This window comes from Phyllobates terribilis, unplaced genomic scaffold (genome assembly GCF_046119375.1).
Source record: "Phyllobates terribilis strain yellow unplaced genomic scaffold, ASM4611937v1 Scaffold_10__3_contigs__length_209671492, whole genome shotgun sequence".
Taxonomy (NCBI): domain Eukaryota; kingdom Metazoa; phylum Chordata; class Amphibia; order Anura; family Dendrobatidae; genus Phyllobates; species Phyllobates terribilis.
This window is the reverse complement of record NW_027362770.1, coordinates 192,923,838-192,939,342: the sequence shown is the minus strand read 5'-3', so window position 1 is coordinate 192,939,342 and position 15,505 is coordinate 192,923,838. Positions and strand designations below refer to the sequence as shown.

At 47.3% G+C, this 15,505-nt stretch overlaps 1 protein-coding gene across 9 annotated transcripts in view; it reads right to left on the bottom strand.

Annotated features, from left to right (window-relative positions):
• The window catches only part of CACNA1C (calcium voltage-gated channel subunit alpha1 C), a 553,842-nt gene that overhangs the window by 42,846 nt on the left and 495,491 nt on the right, over positions 1-15,505 (bottom strand). For 8 of the 9 annotated variants that reach the window (XM_073650394.1, XM_073650389.1, XM_073650392.1 and 5 more), the window contains 3 exons: positions 1,973-2,002; positions 360-488; positions 196-261 (listed from right to left, as the gene is read on the bottom strand). In XM_073650394.1, coding sequence (XP_073506495.1) covers positions 196-261; positions 360-488; positions 1,973-2,002 — 225 coding nt within the window. The remainder of the gene's footprint in view (positions 1-195; positions 262-359; positions 489-1,972; positions 2,003-15,505) is intronic. The other variant, XM_073650393.1, reaches the window with a different exon arrangement.

The following is a 15,505-nucleotide window of genomic DNA, read 5'->3' as shown; positions in this document are numbered from 1 at the left end:
GCTTCATTTCTCCTGTGGCGGCGCTGCGGGGTAACTGAACGCCTTCTATTGAGATCCCCAGCTGAGCGCTATGGGATCTCTGAGGGGATTTATTGAGCTGAGCGCTATGGGATCTCTGAGGGGAATTATCGAGGTGATGGGCCCTCTTAAAAAAAAATGTCTGAAGTGGACAAAATGCTGAAGAGGTTTCCTTACCTGCATCCCAATCACGGCATAGATGAAAAACAGCATAACTATCAGAAGAGCCACATACGGCAGTGCCTGTGTGGGAAGAAGGGACACCACGGTGTCGGGAATCCATGTAATAGGGATAAGGTGTTAATAATAGTGTACGATTAGAGCAGACGGATGCTCGTTACCTGGAAAGACTTGATGAACGTCCAGAGAAGGGTCCGGATCCCCTCCCCGCGACTGAGGAGCTTCACCAGCCTCATAACACGAAAAAGCCTGAAGAAGGTGATGGAGATGCGCGAGTTTTCCTCCCCCTGCTACAATATACAGTGGTCATAGGTTAGGCGGGATCCGAGACCGCCGGGCAGGCGCTGCCTGTCTGTCCTACCCTGCAGACCCAGCCCGGACCCTATGCTGCGAACAGTCCAAAAATATCCAGATCTGAGCTTAAAAAATGAATGAAAAAAAAATCTAAACTTTCTCCCAGTTTTGTAAGTCTGCATAACTCTGAAGCAGTCTCTGACGTTTCCATACCCATAAAAACACTGGAAACGTTGGGCCTGAATTTCGGATTTAGTAAGATCGGATGTCATCCAAAAATGGGGGACCCCAAAGATCTATATACACCGACACCTAATGGCTCAAAACTTCCCTCCCATTAACTCCTAATCTGCAGAAATAAAACAAAACAACATGAAGACTGGAGAGGACGGACGGCTTGGAGGATTTCTTGTTGAGAACGTCTCAGGACTCCACCGGACGCTGGCCACCATTAGGCTCCACGGTGTTTTTTTTTTACAAATTATTTCAATTGGTGTCAATTACAATCGTCGCAGGTTTATTCTCTCCCCGAGAAGAACATAAAGGAAGTCAATTAAACTTTGTAAATGTTATTGTTCCACGCGAAAAAGTAGCTTATAAAACAACGCCTCTAAGTTATAATTTATTCTTTATATGGGGGGTTGTATAAATGTCACATTACCAAAAACACTCCTATCTAATTACAGCCGCCGCCGCAGAATCTTCTGTGATCCGGGCCGTAGTGGTGATTGTGCTCATTCTATGCTTAAGAGTCCAGTGGGCGGTACTGTCAGTGATTGACAACATTCCATTTATGATTGCTCCGCCCACTGGACTCTTAAGCTTAAAAAGAGAGAGTAGGATTTAAATAAATCAAAAGTTATAAATAATTGATGTGTCTGCAGGGGATTTGGCGATCTGTATGTGAAAAATAAACCTTCTGAATGTTATAGATAAAGTGGGGACATACTTTAATTATCCAGCACCTCTGGCTATTGCTTCGGTAGGTGAGAGACGCTGCCGTCACGGCTTAAGTCACCGGCCGATGGGACGTCACGTCAGTGTAAGAGGCGCCGGATAATCCTCACGATGGATGCCGCGATATCGGTGGCAATCTACCCGGGCACCATTAATACTTGCCGTTTTCCGGAGCATCGATCACGGCCCTGAACATTTTAAAAGTTTTCAACAAGAATTCCTCGTGTTCTGTTCTCTTCAGATTAATCTGCCGGAAAGTCGGGTCACCTCGTGGGGTCTGCCCCCTGGACTGGCCCGGTGGCAAGCGGTAAGACAAGCTTACAAGAACAGAGTATTACACAGATAAACCACAAAGTTCACAGCTCAGGAGACACAAATACAACATGGCGGCCACAGGGCATGCAGAGAAGACTATAGACAAGGTGTGGAGAGAAGAGCCCCACAGTCAGGGGGCACACAGCTGTGTCAGGGGTGTCAGAAGAAAGAAGGGGTGACAGTGCTCTGAAGGGTTGTTTGGTCTTACCATATTGTGGCATTGGGCATGTTCACCTGTCTTTAAAGAAAGGCAGACAGAGATAAGATGTAATACCGGCTATATCCACAGGGGGGCACAGTACAGCAATATGATCAGCATGGAGGGTAGGAAAAGGGGAAGGGTAAGCAAGTGGAATACAAAATACAGCTAAATCGTGAAATAGTTAACCTTGGTGGTACAAAGGTAGAAGTCCTCTGCTGCTGCGCCAAACTACAACCCCCACCATCCTGGTCATCTATTGGGACACTAGGGGTGAGATGCTGGAGGTCGGAGACCTTTACATCTCTTTTTATTTGCGCCTTCCTCCCAATTATGCTGAGAATAAAGGGTGAATGTTTTGTCTAATCCTGGATTAAAGGGAATCTGTCGGCAGGCTTTTACTACCTCACCTGAGAGCAGCGTAATGTAGGCAAAGAGAAGCTGAATCCAATGATGTATCACTTAGTTTACTGGGTGCAGCCATTCTGAGCTAATCAGAGGTTTTAGATTCAGAATGAAGCAGAGCTGAGAGAGCTAGCCCCGCCCACACCAGGCTCTCCGCGCACAAAGTCCATAGACAGCGAGGGGCTCATCTCTTAGTGATGAACCATTCACAGTCAGTAAACAACAGCACACACTTTGACAAGTGACACATCCCTGAATTCTGTGTTTCAGCCTCTATCTCCTGCTGTCTTCAGATTACATAGCAAAAAGCTGCAGACAAATCCCCTTTAAATGAATGAAACATTTCCTTCTGAAATCTGCAACGATCTGTGCTGGGACAGTAGCAATGAGCGCCATAGCAGTTCCTGTAGGGTTGTCACTTTGCTGCAATTCGGGGGCAGCGATCGAAGTGTCGTGGAGTCTAAAGTGCATGAAGTCCATCTGGCGGCACCACCGGCAGCTGCAGAACCGATAGATTTCTCAGTGGACTCTTCATACGCCGCCATATGGTGCCTCTGATGTGGAGCCGCGCACTCTTCCATCACCGAGTACACAAGGCCATATTTTTCCAGCCTAGTACACCAGGCAACAACCTCTATAGGACCCACAAATGGCCTCATTTACCGATTTAAAAGAAGAAATGGCCAAAGCAACACTTGTTTGGTGCCTTTTTTTTTACTTAAATACATGTATTTTTGGCTAAAAATTGGTGAACCTGATTTTTGTTCACAAGAACATTTAATGGCGATTCTAGTAGGATTTCCCCTTCGGAATTCAAAAATATGTTAGAATTTTTTTCATCAGACACAGTTTTTTTTTTTCTTTTTACACGTACTTTTTTATTTGTAAAGGTTTTCGAATTTCTGTTATGTGTGCGGTGAACTGATGACGTTCAATAGTCGGACGAAATTTTACACCACTTGTAAAAAAAAAAAGTGTTTTGAACTTTATTTTGGGTGTAAAGTCGGTGATCTGGACAGGTTCCCGGGCACCACATATCTGCTGTTGGTTGGAAAAAATGGGTCCCATCATAAGCCGTTTGCCATTCCGATGATTTGGAGGGACCATTTAACGGATTAGTATTTCTGCTTAACGAACATTAAAGGAATCGCATCTAAAACAAAATCTACAACTAATTAGCCCAATTTGCCATCTGCAATCAAGGCCAGTCTTAGTTAGCGAAGATCTTCCTGTACCCAAGTGACCAGATTTTGTGACCGGAAGTCACAGCTCTGACCTTACTGACGCTGAAGAGGAAGCACACCAATGTAAGAAGTCATCCTTTCAAAGCAAGTTGTTCATCAGAACCTCGCTTCTCATCTCAAGATGAACTGAACGACCTTATCCATGATTTATTATTAATATTTAACGCCCTTCAATCTCCAGCCATGGTGACTTGACGCATGAACGATCTGTAGGGAGATCGAACTTGTGCAGCCTAGATAGGTCCACCAGGGTCTTCTCCACCATTATCTTGATTGTATCAAGCCATTGGGTGGCTGGTCTTCCTTTTTCACCTTGTACCTTCTATTCTTCCAACCATGATGTCGTTTTCTCTTTGTATGATGTGTCCACAAGTCGTAGCTTGGTGATTGAGTTTAAGAGCATGCAATATGCTCGAAACGCGTCCAGTCTTCTAAAGTACCTCTTTTTCCCCCCACACCTCCCATTGTGGTTGCACCCGAATTCCTGTTTTTATGGAATGAAATAAAGCAAGATTGTTTTATCGTGGAGGTTGGATCTTTTCTTACTTGTAGCTTGGTGATCCATGTCTGGCTTGATTTGTTCCAAAATTGATTTGTTGGTTCTTGCCATCCATGGTATTGATAACAACCTTTTCCAGCACCACATTTCGAAGGCGTCAATTCTTCTTCTGTCTTGTTTCTTTATCGTCCAGGTTTCGCATCCGCGTGTTACCACAGAGAAGACCAGACCATGTACGAGACGCGTCTTCGTCACCAGTGAAATGTTCCTCGATTTGAAGACCTTGTCCAGCGACTTCATTGTTGATTTGCCCAATAACTATTCTCCTACTGACTTCCGGTGTCGTCGCTGCATCTTCAGTAATCATCGATCCGAGTAAGTTGAAGATCTTCATAACTTTCAGTTCGTCGTCGTCCATCTCGGATGTGTCCCGGTCGTACCTGGCAGTAGTCGATATCTTTGTCTTCTGTGTATTGAGCTTTCCATCTTGACTTCTCAGAGCTTCTACTGTAAGTTCGAGGCTCAAAGGATGAAATCTCCTCCAAGAAGACGCTCGACTGGGCAGGTATTTTGTGGCCGAGAGAGTGATTTCTAAAACTATTTCTCCGAAGAATAAGTTATAGTTTTTTTTTGTAATAATGTTTGGCGATTGTTCGTAGACGTCTTCAAAAGTTAGTTTGAAGGCCGTTCTTTCGCATAATTGTTATAACCTCCCGTCAATACCTGTTGAGCATGGTATGAAAAAGACATACGAAAGGACGAAGCTGCCGTTAGAAAAAAATCCAGTATGAAAAATATAACTGGAATATCGGTGGAGATTTTGCTTTATTGCTTGGGCACACTAAATTCTGCGGTTTCCTATGTGAATGGAATAGCCAGGGATAAGAAGTCTCATTATATTCGTACGTGAATCTCTTGTTCCTGGACAAAAAATAATGTGTCAAATGTACCTTTTAGTGAATCCTGAAAAAGTATATTTCTCTCAACTAGGGTGACCAGCATAGGGAGGAGCGCTTTCTATGAAGGATCGGAGATACCAAGCCCCCCGCTATGCTGGTTGACTATTGCTGGAACATCCCGGAAGCAAAATATTCCCGTAAATCATCATCAAAATTTTTTTTAGGTAAGCTGTTTATTTCATATAATGTTGACTACATAAGTATTATTTATTAATCTTTCCATAAAACTTGAAATGTGGCGTCACAAAGAAAAAAGAAAAAAAAACCCTGCCTGGTGGAAACAATCTGAAAGCATATCCGAATTCAGCACAAAAATATATTTAAATCAAGTTAATTTTTGTTTTAGGATTCATTACGGTTATTGGAGCCTTCTCCATCCTCTACGTATCACAGTACTTAGACTATAGAAAATAAGCTGAGGAAAGAGGACCAAATTAAAATCTACTTAGAAGATGGTTGAGGAGAAGATCGAGCTGACAGATGGATGACCGGAGGCTCATCCTGCAGTCTGCTATGTACAGTGATACACAGAGGATGTAGAAGACATATGTTTCAATGAATCCCTACAGTAAAAAAATATATATATTTTTTAGCAAAAAACACATGCATTTAACAGAAAAGTAATTCCTCAAAGGAACCCATATCCTTTAAGGGTTTTGTATTCTACATATTTCCTTGTGATTTCTGGGAGAATGCTCTATTATTGGTTAATGTCCCTGTAGAGGAAAAGATTTATATAGAAATAAAGGAGCACAAGAGGACATGTTTTTGGCTGTCAGATGCCAACATTATGTATAAAGGGCTTCTGCGGTCAAATGATCCTCAGGATAGGTCATTAATCAGCATCTCTCAGCAGGATCGTCCCTCCTGAGCTGTCTATATGGGCATGTAGGTCATAGGAAGCTGAATAAAATGATACCTCCATATCTGAGATAAGATGTTTCATTCCTGAGAAATGCACATTTTTCTTAATATGTAAATGAGCTGTTAAGATCTATGGGCGGGACATAGATCTCCCTGAGACTCCGCCTCCAGAGCTGAAGCGTGGCCTCATACAAGTAATGCAGTTACATTTAGAGAGGGTGGCAGCGCTAAACCAGCCCTGCAGCCCCTCCATCTCAGAGTCAGAGGGTCCACGTATCATAAGGTGATGGCAGATCTTACTGACTGGAATACCCCATTAATAACTGTATTTGTTTTCTTACTATCCCTTACCATTTTAGAGCTTCTGCTTGCTGTCAATGAATAAAACCATTCACTTTGCATGCTAAAAATCCATTGTTATCCCTCAAAACTGAGGGTTTGTTACAGTTGTATCTTGTGGAGACAAGGCTCTGTGAGCTGAGTGTTTGCTACAATGTGTCAGTCTGGACTGGTTTTGCTTGGACTGGATGGAAAGGTGATTAAGCATCTTCGTTCTGATTATCTGACAGCAAGCAGTGATCCTAAAATCTGAGTTATTGAACAGAATTGATTAGAAAGCTACAGAACAGCGCATTGTACCCTTATGCTTTATCTGCGGAAGACCCCTTTATATTCCCGGGGACAATCCTACTGAGGGCTACGGCGGGCAACACGATCAAGGAACCGAATAAAAGTAGACGAGCCGAGACTGCGCTTTATTAATGCCTCCACCGGTGTCACCCGTGTGAGAATGACAGGAGAACACAAGAGACGGGGGAAGGGGGAAAAGGGACATGTCAGGGGGTCACACAGCAGATTGGTGTCAGCTCCCCCTGCTGTTCAGGTCAGGGAGTGACAACAGGCAGCACTACAGGGTGCTCCAGGGGTGGAGAAGGAAAACACTGCATGGTTCTCACCCAATCACTGACAGGATGGGATACATGGAGTTAATACCTGTGACACTGACGGATATATATATACTAGTGCAAGTGGAATTTCCTACATCTAATAGCTGCCCTTTTCTAAATGCTTCCCCATTGTTAACCTTATTGTCCACCTTTGAAAACCAAATGTATTAACATTTTTTTAGGATCAAGAGATTCAGATATCATAAATGATAATGTTCAAGCCACCTGCAGCCACCACTAGAGGGAGCTCACTGCATAGAGCCTGTACATTCAACTGAGTAATGTATATAAGGAGCTCCCTCTACTGGTGGCTGCAGACAGGATCTTATCATGTATCTCTGTATACAGGGAGCTCCCCCTAGTGGTGGCTGTAGACAGGATCTTATGTATCTCTGTATACAGGGTGCTCCCCCTAGTGGTGGCTGCAGACAGGTTCTTATCATGTATCTCTGTATACAGGGAGCTCCCCCTAGTGGTGGCTGCAGACAGGATCTTATCATGTATCTCTGTATACAGGGAGCTCCCCCTAGTGGTGGCTGCACACAGAATCTTATCATGTATCTCTGTATACAGGGAGCTCCCCCTAGTGGTGGCTGCAGACAGGATCTTATCATGTATCTTTGTATACAGGGAGCTCCCCCTAGTGATGGCTGCAGACAGGATCTTATAATGTACCTCTGTATACAGGGAGCTCCCCCTAGTGGTGGCTGCAGACAGAATGTTATCATGTATCTCTGTATACAGGGAGCTCCCCCTAGTGGTGGCTGCAGACAGAATGTTATCATGTATCTCTGTATACAGGGAGCTCCCCCTAGTGGTGGCTGCAGACAGAATGTTATCATGTATCTCTGTATACAGGGAGCTCCCCCTAGTGGTGGCTGCAGACAGGATCTTATCATGTATCTCTGTATACAGGGAGCTCCCCCTAGTGGTGACTGCAGACAGGATCTTATCATGTATCTCTGTATACAGGGAGCTCCCCCTAGTGGATGCAGACAGAATCTTATCATGTATCTCTGTATACAGGGAGCTCCCCCTAGTGGTGGCTGCAAACAGGATCTTATCATGTATCTCTGTATATAGGGAGCTCCCCCTAGTGGTGGCTGCAGACAGGATCTTATCATGTATCTCTGTATACAGGGAGCTCCCCCTAGTGGATGCAGACAGAATCTTATCATGTATCTATGTATACAGGGAGCTCCCCCTAGTGGTGACGGCAGACAGGATGTTATCATGTATCTTTGTATACAGGGAGCTCCCCCTAGTGGTGGCTGCAGACAGGATCTTATCATGTATCTCTGTATACAGGGAGCTCCCCCTAGTGGTGGCTGCAGACATAATCTTATTCTGTATCTCTGTATACAGGGAGCTCCCCCTAGTGGTGGCTGCAGTCAGGATCTTATCATGTATCTCTGTATACAGAGAGTTCCCCCTAGTGGTGGCTGCAGACAGGATCTTATCATGTATCTCTGTATACAGGGAGCTCCTCCTAGTGGTGGCTGCAGACAGAATGTTATCATGTATCTCTGTATACAGGGAGCTCCCCCTAGTGGTGGCTGCAGACAGGATCTTATCATGTATCTCTGTATACAGGGAGCTCCTCCTAGTGGTGGCTGCAGACAGAATGTTATCATGTATCTCTGTATACAGGGAGCTCCCCCTAGTGGTGGCTGCAGACAGAATGTTATCATGTATCTCTGTATACAGGGAGCTCCCCCTAGTGGTGGCTGCAGACAGGATCTTATCATGTATCTCTGTATACAGGGAGCTCCCCCTAGTGGTGACTGCAGACATGATCTTATCATGTATCTCTGTATACAGGGAGCTCCCCCTAGTGGTGGCTGCAGACAGAATCTTATCATGTATCTGTGTATACAGGGTGCTCCCCCTACTGGTGGCTGCAGAAAGGCTCTTATCATGTATCTGTGTACAGGGAGCTCCCCCAAGTGGTGGCTGCAGACAGGATCTTATCATGTATCTCTATATACAGGGAGCTCCCCCTAGTGGTGGCCGCAGGCAGAATCTTATCGTGTATCTCTGTATACAGGAAGCTCCCCCTAGTGTTGGCTGCAGGCAGAATCTTATCATGTATCTCTGTATAAAGGGAGCTAGCTCCCTCTAGTGGTGGCTGCAGACATGATCTTATCATGTATCTCTGTATACAGGGAGCTCCCTCTAGTGGTGGCTGCAGACATGATCTTATCATGTATCTCTGTATACAGGGAGCTCCCCCTAGTGGTGGCTGCACACAGGATCTTATCTTGTATCTGGGTATACAGGGTGCGCCCCCTACTGGTGGCTGCATACAGGCTCTTATCATGTATCACTGTATACAGGGAGCTCCCCCTACTGGTGGCTGCAGACAGGATCTTATCATGTATCTCTGTATACAGGGAACTCCCCCAAGTGGTGGCTGTAGACAGGATCTTATCATGTATCTCTGTATACAGGGAGCTCCCCCTAGTGGTGGCTGCAGGCAGAATCTTATCGCGTATCTCTGTATACAGGGAGCTCCCCCTAGTGTTAGCTGCGGGCAGAATCTTATCATGTATCTCTGTATACAGGGAGCTCCCCCTAGTGGTGACTGCAGGCAGAATCTTATCATGTATCTCTATATACAGGGAGCTCCCCCTAGTGGTGACTGCAGAGAGAATCTTATCATGTATCTCTGTATACAGGGAGCTCCCCCTAGTGGTGACTGCAGAAAGGATCTTATGTATCTCTGTATACAGGGAGCTCCCCCTAGTGGTGGTTGGAGACAGAATCTTATCATGTATCTCTGTATACAGGGAGCTCCCCCTAGTGGTGGCTGCAGACAGGATCTTATGTATCTCGGTATACAGGGAGCTCCCCCTAGTGGTGGTTGGAGACAGAATCTTATCATGTATCTCTGTATACAGGGAGCACCCCCTAGTGGTGGATGCAGACAGAATCTTATCATGTATCTATGTATACAGGGAGCTCCCCCTAGTGGTGGCTGCAGACAGGATCTTATCATGTATCTCTGTATACAGGGAGCTCCCCCTAGTGGTGGCTGCAGACAGGATCTTATCATGTATCTCTGTATACAGGGAGCTCCCCCAAGTGGTGGCTGTAGACAGGATCTTATCATGTATCTCTGTATACAGGGAGCTCCCCCTAGTGGTGGCTGCAGACAGAATCTTATTATGTATCTCTATATACAAGGGGCTCCTCCTAGTGTTGGCTGCAGACCGAATCTTAGGCATCTCTGTATACAGGGAGCTCCCCCTAGTGGTGGCTGCAGACAGGATCTTATCATGTATCTCTGTATACAGGGAGCTCCCCCTAGTGTTGGCTGCAGGCAGAATCTTATCGTGTATCTCTGTATACAGGGAGCTCCCCCTAGTGGTGGCTGCAGACAGGATCTTATCATGTATCTCTGTATACAGGGAGCTCCCTCTAGTGGTGGCTGCAGGCAGAATCTTATCGTGTATCTCTGTATACAGGGAGCTCCCTCTAGTGGTGGCTGCAGACATGATCTTATCATATATCTCTGTATACAGGGAGCTCCCCCTAGTGGTGGCTGCAGACAGGATCTTATCATGTATCTGAGTATACAGGGTGCTCCCCCTACTGGTGGCTGCATACAGGCTCTTATCATGTATCACTGTATACAGGGAGCTCCCCCTACTGGTGGCTGCAGACAGAATCTTATCATGTATCTCTGTGTACAGGGAGCTCCCCCAAGTGGTGGCTGTAGACAGGATCTTATCATGTATCTCTGTATACAGGGAGCTCCCCCTAGTGGTGGCTGCAGGCAGAATCTTATCGTGTATCTCTGTATACAGGGAGCTCCCCCTAGTGTTGGCTGCAGGCAGAATCTTATCATGTATCTCTGTATACAGGGAGCTCCCCCAAGTGGTGGCTGTAGACAGGATCTTATCATGTATCTCTGTATACAGGGAGCTCCCCCTAGTGGTGGCTGCAGACAGGATCTTATCATGTATCTGGGTATTCAGGGTGCTCCCCCTACTGGTGGCTGCATACAGGCTCTTATCATGTATCACTGTATACAGGGAGCTCCCCCTACTGGTGGCTGCAGACAGGCTCTTATCATGTATCTCTGTGTACAGGGAGCTCCCCCAAGTGGTGGCTGCAAACAGGATCTTATCATGTATCTCTGTATACAGGGAGCTGCCCCTAGTTGTGGCTGCAGGCAGAATCTTATCGTGTATCTCTGTAAACAGGGAGCTCCCCCTAGTGTTGGCTGCAGGCAGAATCTTATCATGTATCTCTGTATACAGGGAGCTCCCACTAGTGTTGGCTGCAGGCAGAATCTTATCATGTATCTCTGTATACAGGGAGCTCCCCCTAGTGTTGGCTGCAGGCAGAATCTTATCATGTATCTCTGTATACAGGGAGCTCCCCCTAGTGGTGACTGCAGGCAGAATCTCATCATGTATTTCTGTATACAGGGAGCTCCCCCTAGTGGTGACTGCAGAGAGAATCTTATCATGTATCTCTGTATACAGGGAGCTCCCCCTAGTGGTGGCTGCAGAAAGGATCTTATGTATCTCTGTATACAGGGAGCTCCCCCTAGTGGTGGTTGGAGACAGAATCTTATTATGTATCTCTATATACAGGGAGCTCCCCCTAGTGGTGGCTGCAGACAGGATCTTATCATGTATCTCTGTATACAGGGCGCTCCCCCTAGTGGTGGCTGCAGACAGAATCTTATTATGCATCTCTATATACAGGGGGCTCCCCTAGTGGTGGCTGCAGGCAGGATCTTAGGCATCTCTGTATACAGGGAGCTCCCCATAGTGGTGGCTGCAGACAGGATCTTATCATGTATCTCTGTATACAGGGAGCTCCCCCTAGTGGTGGCTGCAGACAGGATCTTATCATGTATCTCTGTATACAGGGAGCTCCCCCTAGTGGTGGCTGCAGACAGGATCTTTTCATGTATCTCTATATACAGGGGGCTCCCCTAGTGGTGGCTGCAGGCAGGATCTTATGTATCTCTGTATAGAGGGAGCTCCCCCTAGCGGTGGCTGCAGACAGAATCTTATGTATCTCTGTATAGAGGGAGCTCCCCCTAGTGGTGGCTGCAGACAGAATCTTATGTATCTCTGTATACAGGGAGCTCCCCCTAGTGGTGACTGCAGTCAGGATCTTATCATGTATCTCTGTATACAGAGAGCTCCCCCTAGTGGTGGCTGCAGACAGGATCTTATCATGTATCTCTGTATCCAGGGAGCTCCCCCTAGTGGTGGCTGCAGGCAGAATCTTATTGTGTATCTCTGTATACAGGGAGCTCCCCCTAGTGGTGACTGCAGGCAGAATCTCATCATGTATCTCTGAATACAAGGAGCTCCCCCTAGTGGTGCCAGCAGACAGAACCTTATCATGTATCTCTGTAAAAAGGGAGCTCCCCCTAGTGGAGGCTGTATGCGGAATATTATAATGTATCTCTGTATACAGGGAGCTCCCCCTAGTGGTGACTGCAGAGAGAATCTTATCATGTATCTCTGTATACAGGGAGCTCCCCCTAGTGGTGGCTACAGACAGAATCTTATGTATCTCTGTATACAGGGAGCTCCCCCTAGTGGTGGCTGCAGACAGTATCTTATCATGTATCTCTGTATAGAGGGAGCTCCCCCTAGTGGTGGCTGCAGACAGAATCTTATGTATCTCTGTATAGAGGGAGCTCCCCCTAGTGGTGGCTGCAGACAGGATCTTATCATGTATCTCTGTATACAGGGAGCTCCCCCTAGTGGTGACTGCAGACAGAATCTTATCATGTATCTCTGTATACAGGGAGCTCCCCCTAGTGGTGGCTACAGACAGAATTTTATGTATCTCTGTATACAGGGAGCTCCCCCTAGTGGTGGCTGCAGACAGGATCTTATCATGTATCTGTGTATAGAGGGAGCTCCCCCTAGTGGTGGCTACAGACAGGATCTTATCATGTATCTCTGAATACAGGGAGCTCCCTCTAGTGGTGGCAGCAGACAGGATCTTACCATGTATCTCTGTATACAGGGAGCTCCCCCTAGTGGTGGCTGCAGACAGGATCTTATCATGTATCTCTGTATACAGGGAGCTCCCCCTAGTGGTGGCTGCAGACAGGATCTTTTCATGTATCTCTATATACAGGGGGCTTCCCCTAGTGGTGGCTGCAGACAGAATCTTATGTATCTCTGTATAGAGGGAGCTCCCCCTAGCGGTGGCTGCAGACAGAATCTTATGTATCTCTGTATAGAGGGAGCTCCCCCTAGTGGTGGCTGCAGACAGAATCTTATGTATCTCTGTATACAGGGAGCTCCCCCTAGTGGTGACTGCAGTCAGGATCTTATCATGTGTAACATACCTGGCGGCGTCCTTGCATGGTGGTCCATCTCCCACTGTGCAAGAGGGCGCACTTGATCTCCTGTCCAGAATGTCTCTCTGGCTTCCCTCCATGCTGTCTGTTTGTGTCTGTTTCTGCTGCTTAAGGGCGGCGCCCGATCACTTCCTGCCTTTTGTACCTGCTGTGGGTCACACCCCTTGTGCGTCCTCAGCCTATTGCTGTCTGTCACTTGGTATATAGCTCAGCAGCTCCCTTCTATCCCTGCCTGAGCATAGTGTTTCCTTCAGTGTGTGCTTGCACTCTGAAGGTGCCAGGTCCCGTCTCTTGTCTCCTGCTTTTTGTATCAGTTCCCGTGTCTGAACTGAGTCCTGTATGTCTCCTGCTTTGCGGTATCAGCTCCCGTGTCTGAACTGTGTCCTGTATGTCTCCTGCTTTGCGGTATCAGCTCCCGTGTCTGAACTGAGTCCTGTATGTCTCCTGCTTTGCGGTATCAGCTCCCGTGTCTGAACTGAGTCCTGTATGTCTCCTGCTTTGCGGTATCAGCTCCCGTGTCTGATCTGACTCCTTTCTGTGTTCTCTTGTCTGTCCTGTCTGAACACGCTCCTAGCCTGTTCCTCTCGCCTTCTAGTGGCCGATTTCCTAGACCCGCTCCTGTGTCTGGTCTGTCCTGTCTGAACACGCTCCTTGCCTGTTCGTTCCGCCTTCTAGTGGCCGATTTCCTAGACCCGCTCCTGCGTCTGGTCTGTCCTGTCTGAACACGCTCCTTGCCTGTTCGTTCCGCCTCTCTGGGGGCCGTATTCCCAGACCCGCTCCTGTATCCCTCTGCAGTGTCTGTCTCCTCCGTACACTCAGTTCCAGTCTGAACTCTCTCCTGTCCTTTACCTGTTTTGCCTCTATGTCCGTTCCCTTCCTTTTTCTGCAGAGTCTGAACTCGTACCTAACTCCTGCTTGTTGTCTCTGCAAGTACTGTGTGAGTATCTGGCTCTGTCTTTCCCTTCCTGTCTGTTCCGTGTGAACAGAGCCCTGTCCTCCCTGCTCAGCCTTGTCTGCACTCTAGCTGTGCTTGCCTGTAACCCTCTGCCTGTATTGTTCCTGAGTCCCGGTGTGTACTGGGTCCTATCCCGCCTGTGTTCCTACCTGCTAGTACCTCCCTGTCTGCACTCTAGCTGTGCTTGCCTTTACCCCCCTGCCTGCATACCCGCCTGCCTGCATACCAGTCGTGCCTGCCTATACCCACCAGTCTGTGTGCCAGCCTACCAGCCTGTTCCTGTATTCCCCTGTGTGGGTCAACAGCCGTGTCCGGGGTCTGTCCTGGAGTAGCACCTGGTCCCTCTGCTCGGTTCCTCCTTGGTGCACTGGCGTCGTATGCCGTCGTGCGACCCTGGTCGGATCGGGTGAATACTTAGTCACGCCCCTCCAGGCATTCACTCTCCGGCACGGTCCAGTGGAATCACTACCAATCACACGCACACGCCGCTTAGCCCGGGCGTGTGCATAACATCATGTATCTCTGTATACAGGGAGCTCCCCCTAGTGGTGGCTGCAGACAGGATCTTATCATGTATCTCTGTATACTGGGAGCTCCCCCTAGTGGTGGCTGCAGACAGGATCTTATCATGTATCTCTGTATACAGGGAGCTCCCCCTAGTGGTGGCTGCAGACAGGATCTTATCATGTATCTCTGTATACAGGGAGCTCCCCCTAGTGGTGGCTGCAGACAGGATCTTATCATGTATCTCTGTATACAGGGAGCTCCCCCTAGTGGTGGCTGCAGACAGGATCTTATCATGTATCTCTGTATATAGGGAGCTCCCTCTAGTGGTGGCTGCAGACAGAATCTTATGTATCTCTGTATAGAGGGAGCTCCCGCTAGTACTGAAGATGCTATTGATGCAGTTCCCTAATATCCTGCGCTATGTAACATACAGGAGCGTCTGCCCTAATTCTTACAAGTAAATCTGCCTTTTTTGGATGTTGCAAAGTGATGAGTCTGAATTGTAGTGAGAGTCTTGTCCCGGATATGTGCGGTATCGTCCTGTAACCCTATGGTGGGGTGTGGATGTGGGGGCGACACGGGAATATTAAAGTAAAAAAGGAAATATTGAGGGGATTTCCTGTGTAAAAATAAACTGTTATCTCATGCCAAGTCACAGAGACAGAGCAGGTCCAGGCTGTATAGGAGGAAGGGGAGAGCCCAGGAGGGGGCAGTCACAGGCGGGCGTCACTGGAGCCGTCATCACCCCATCACTGGGCGACCCATATGTGTGAACCCGGGTCTACGTGGCAGAATACACAACACTGGGATTCACTA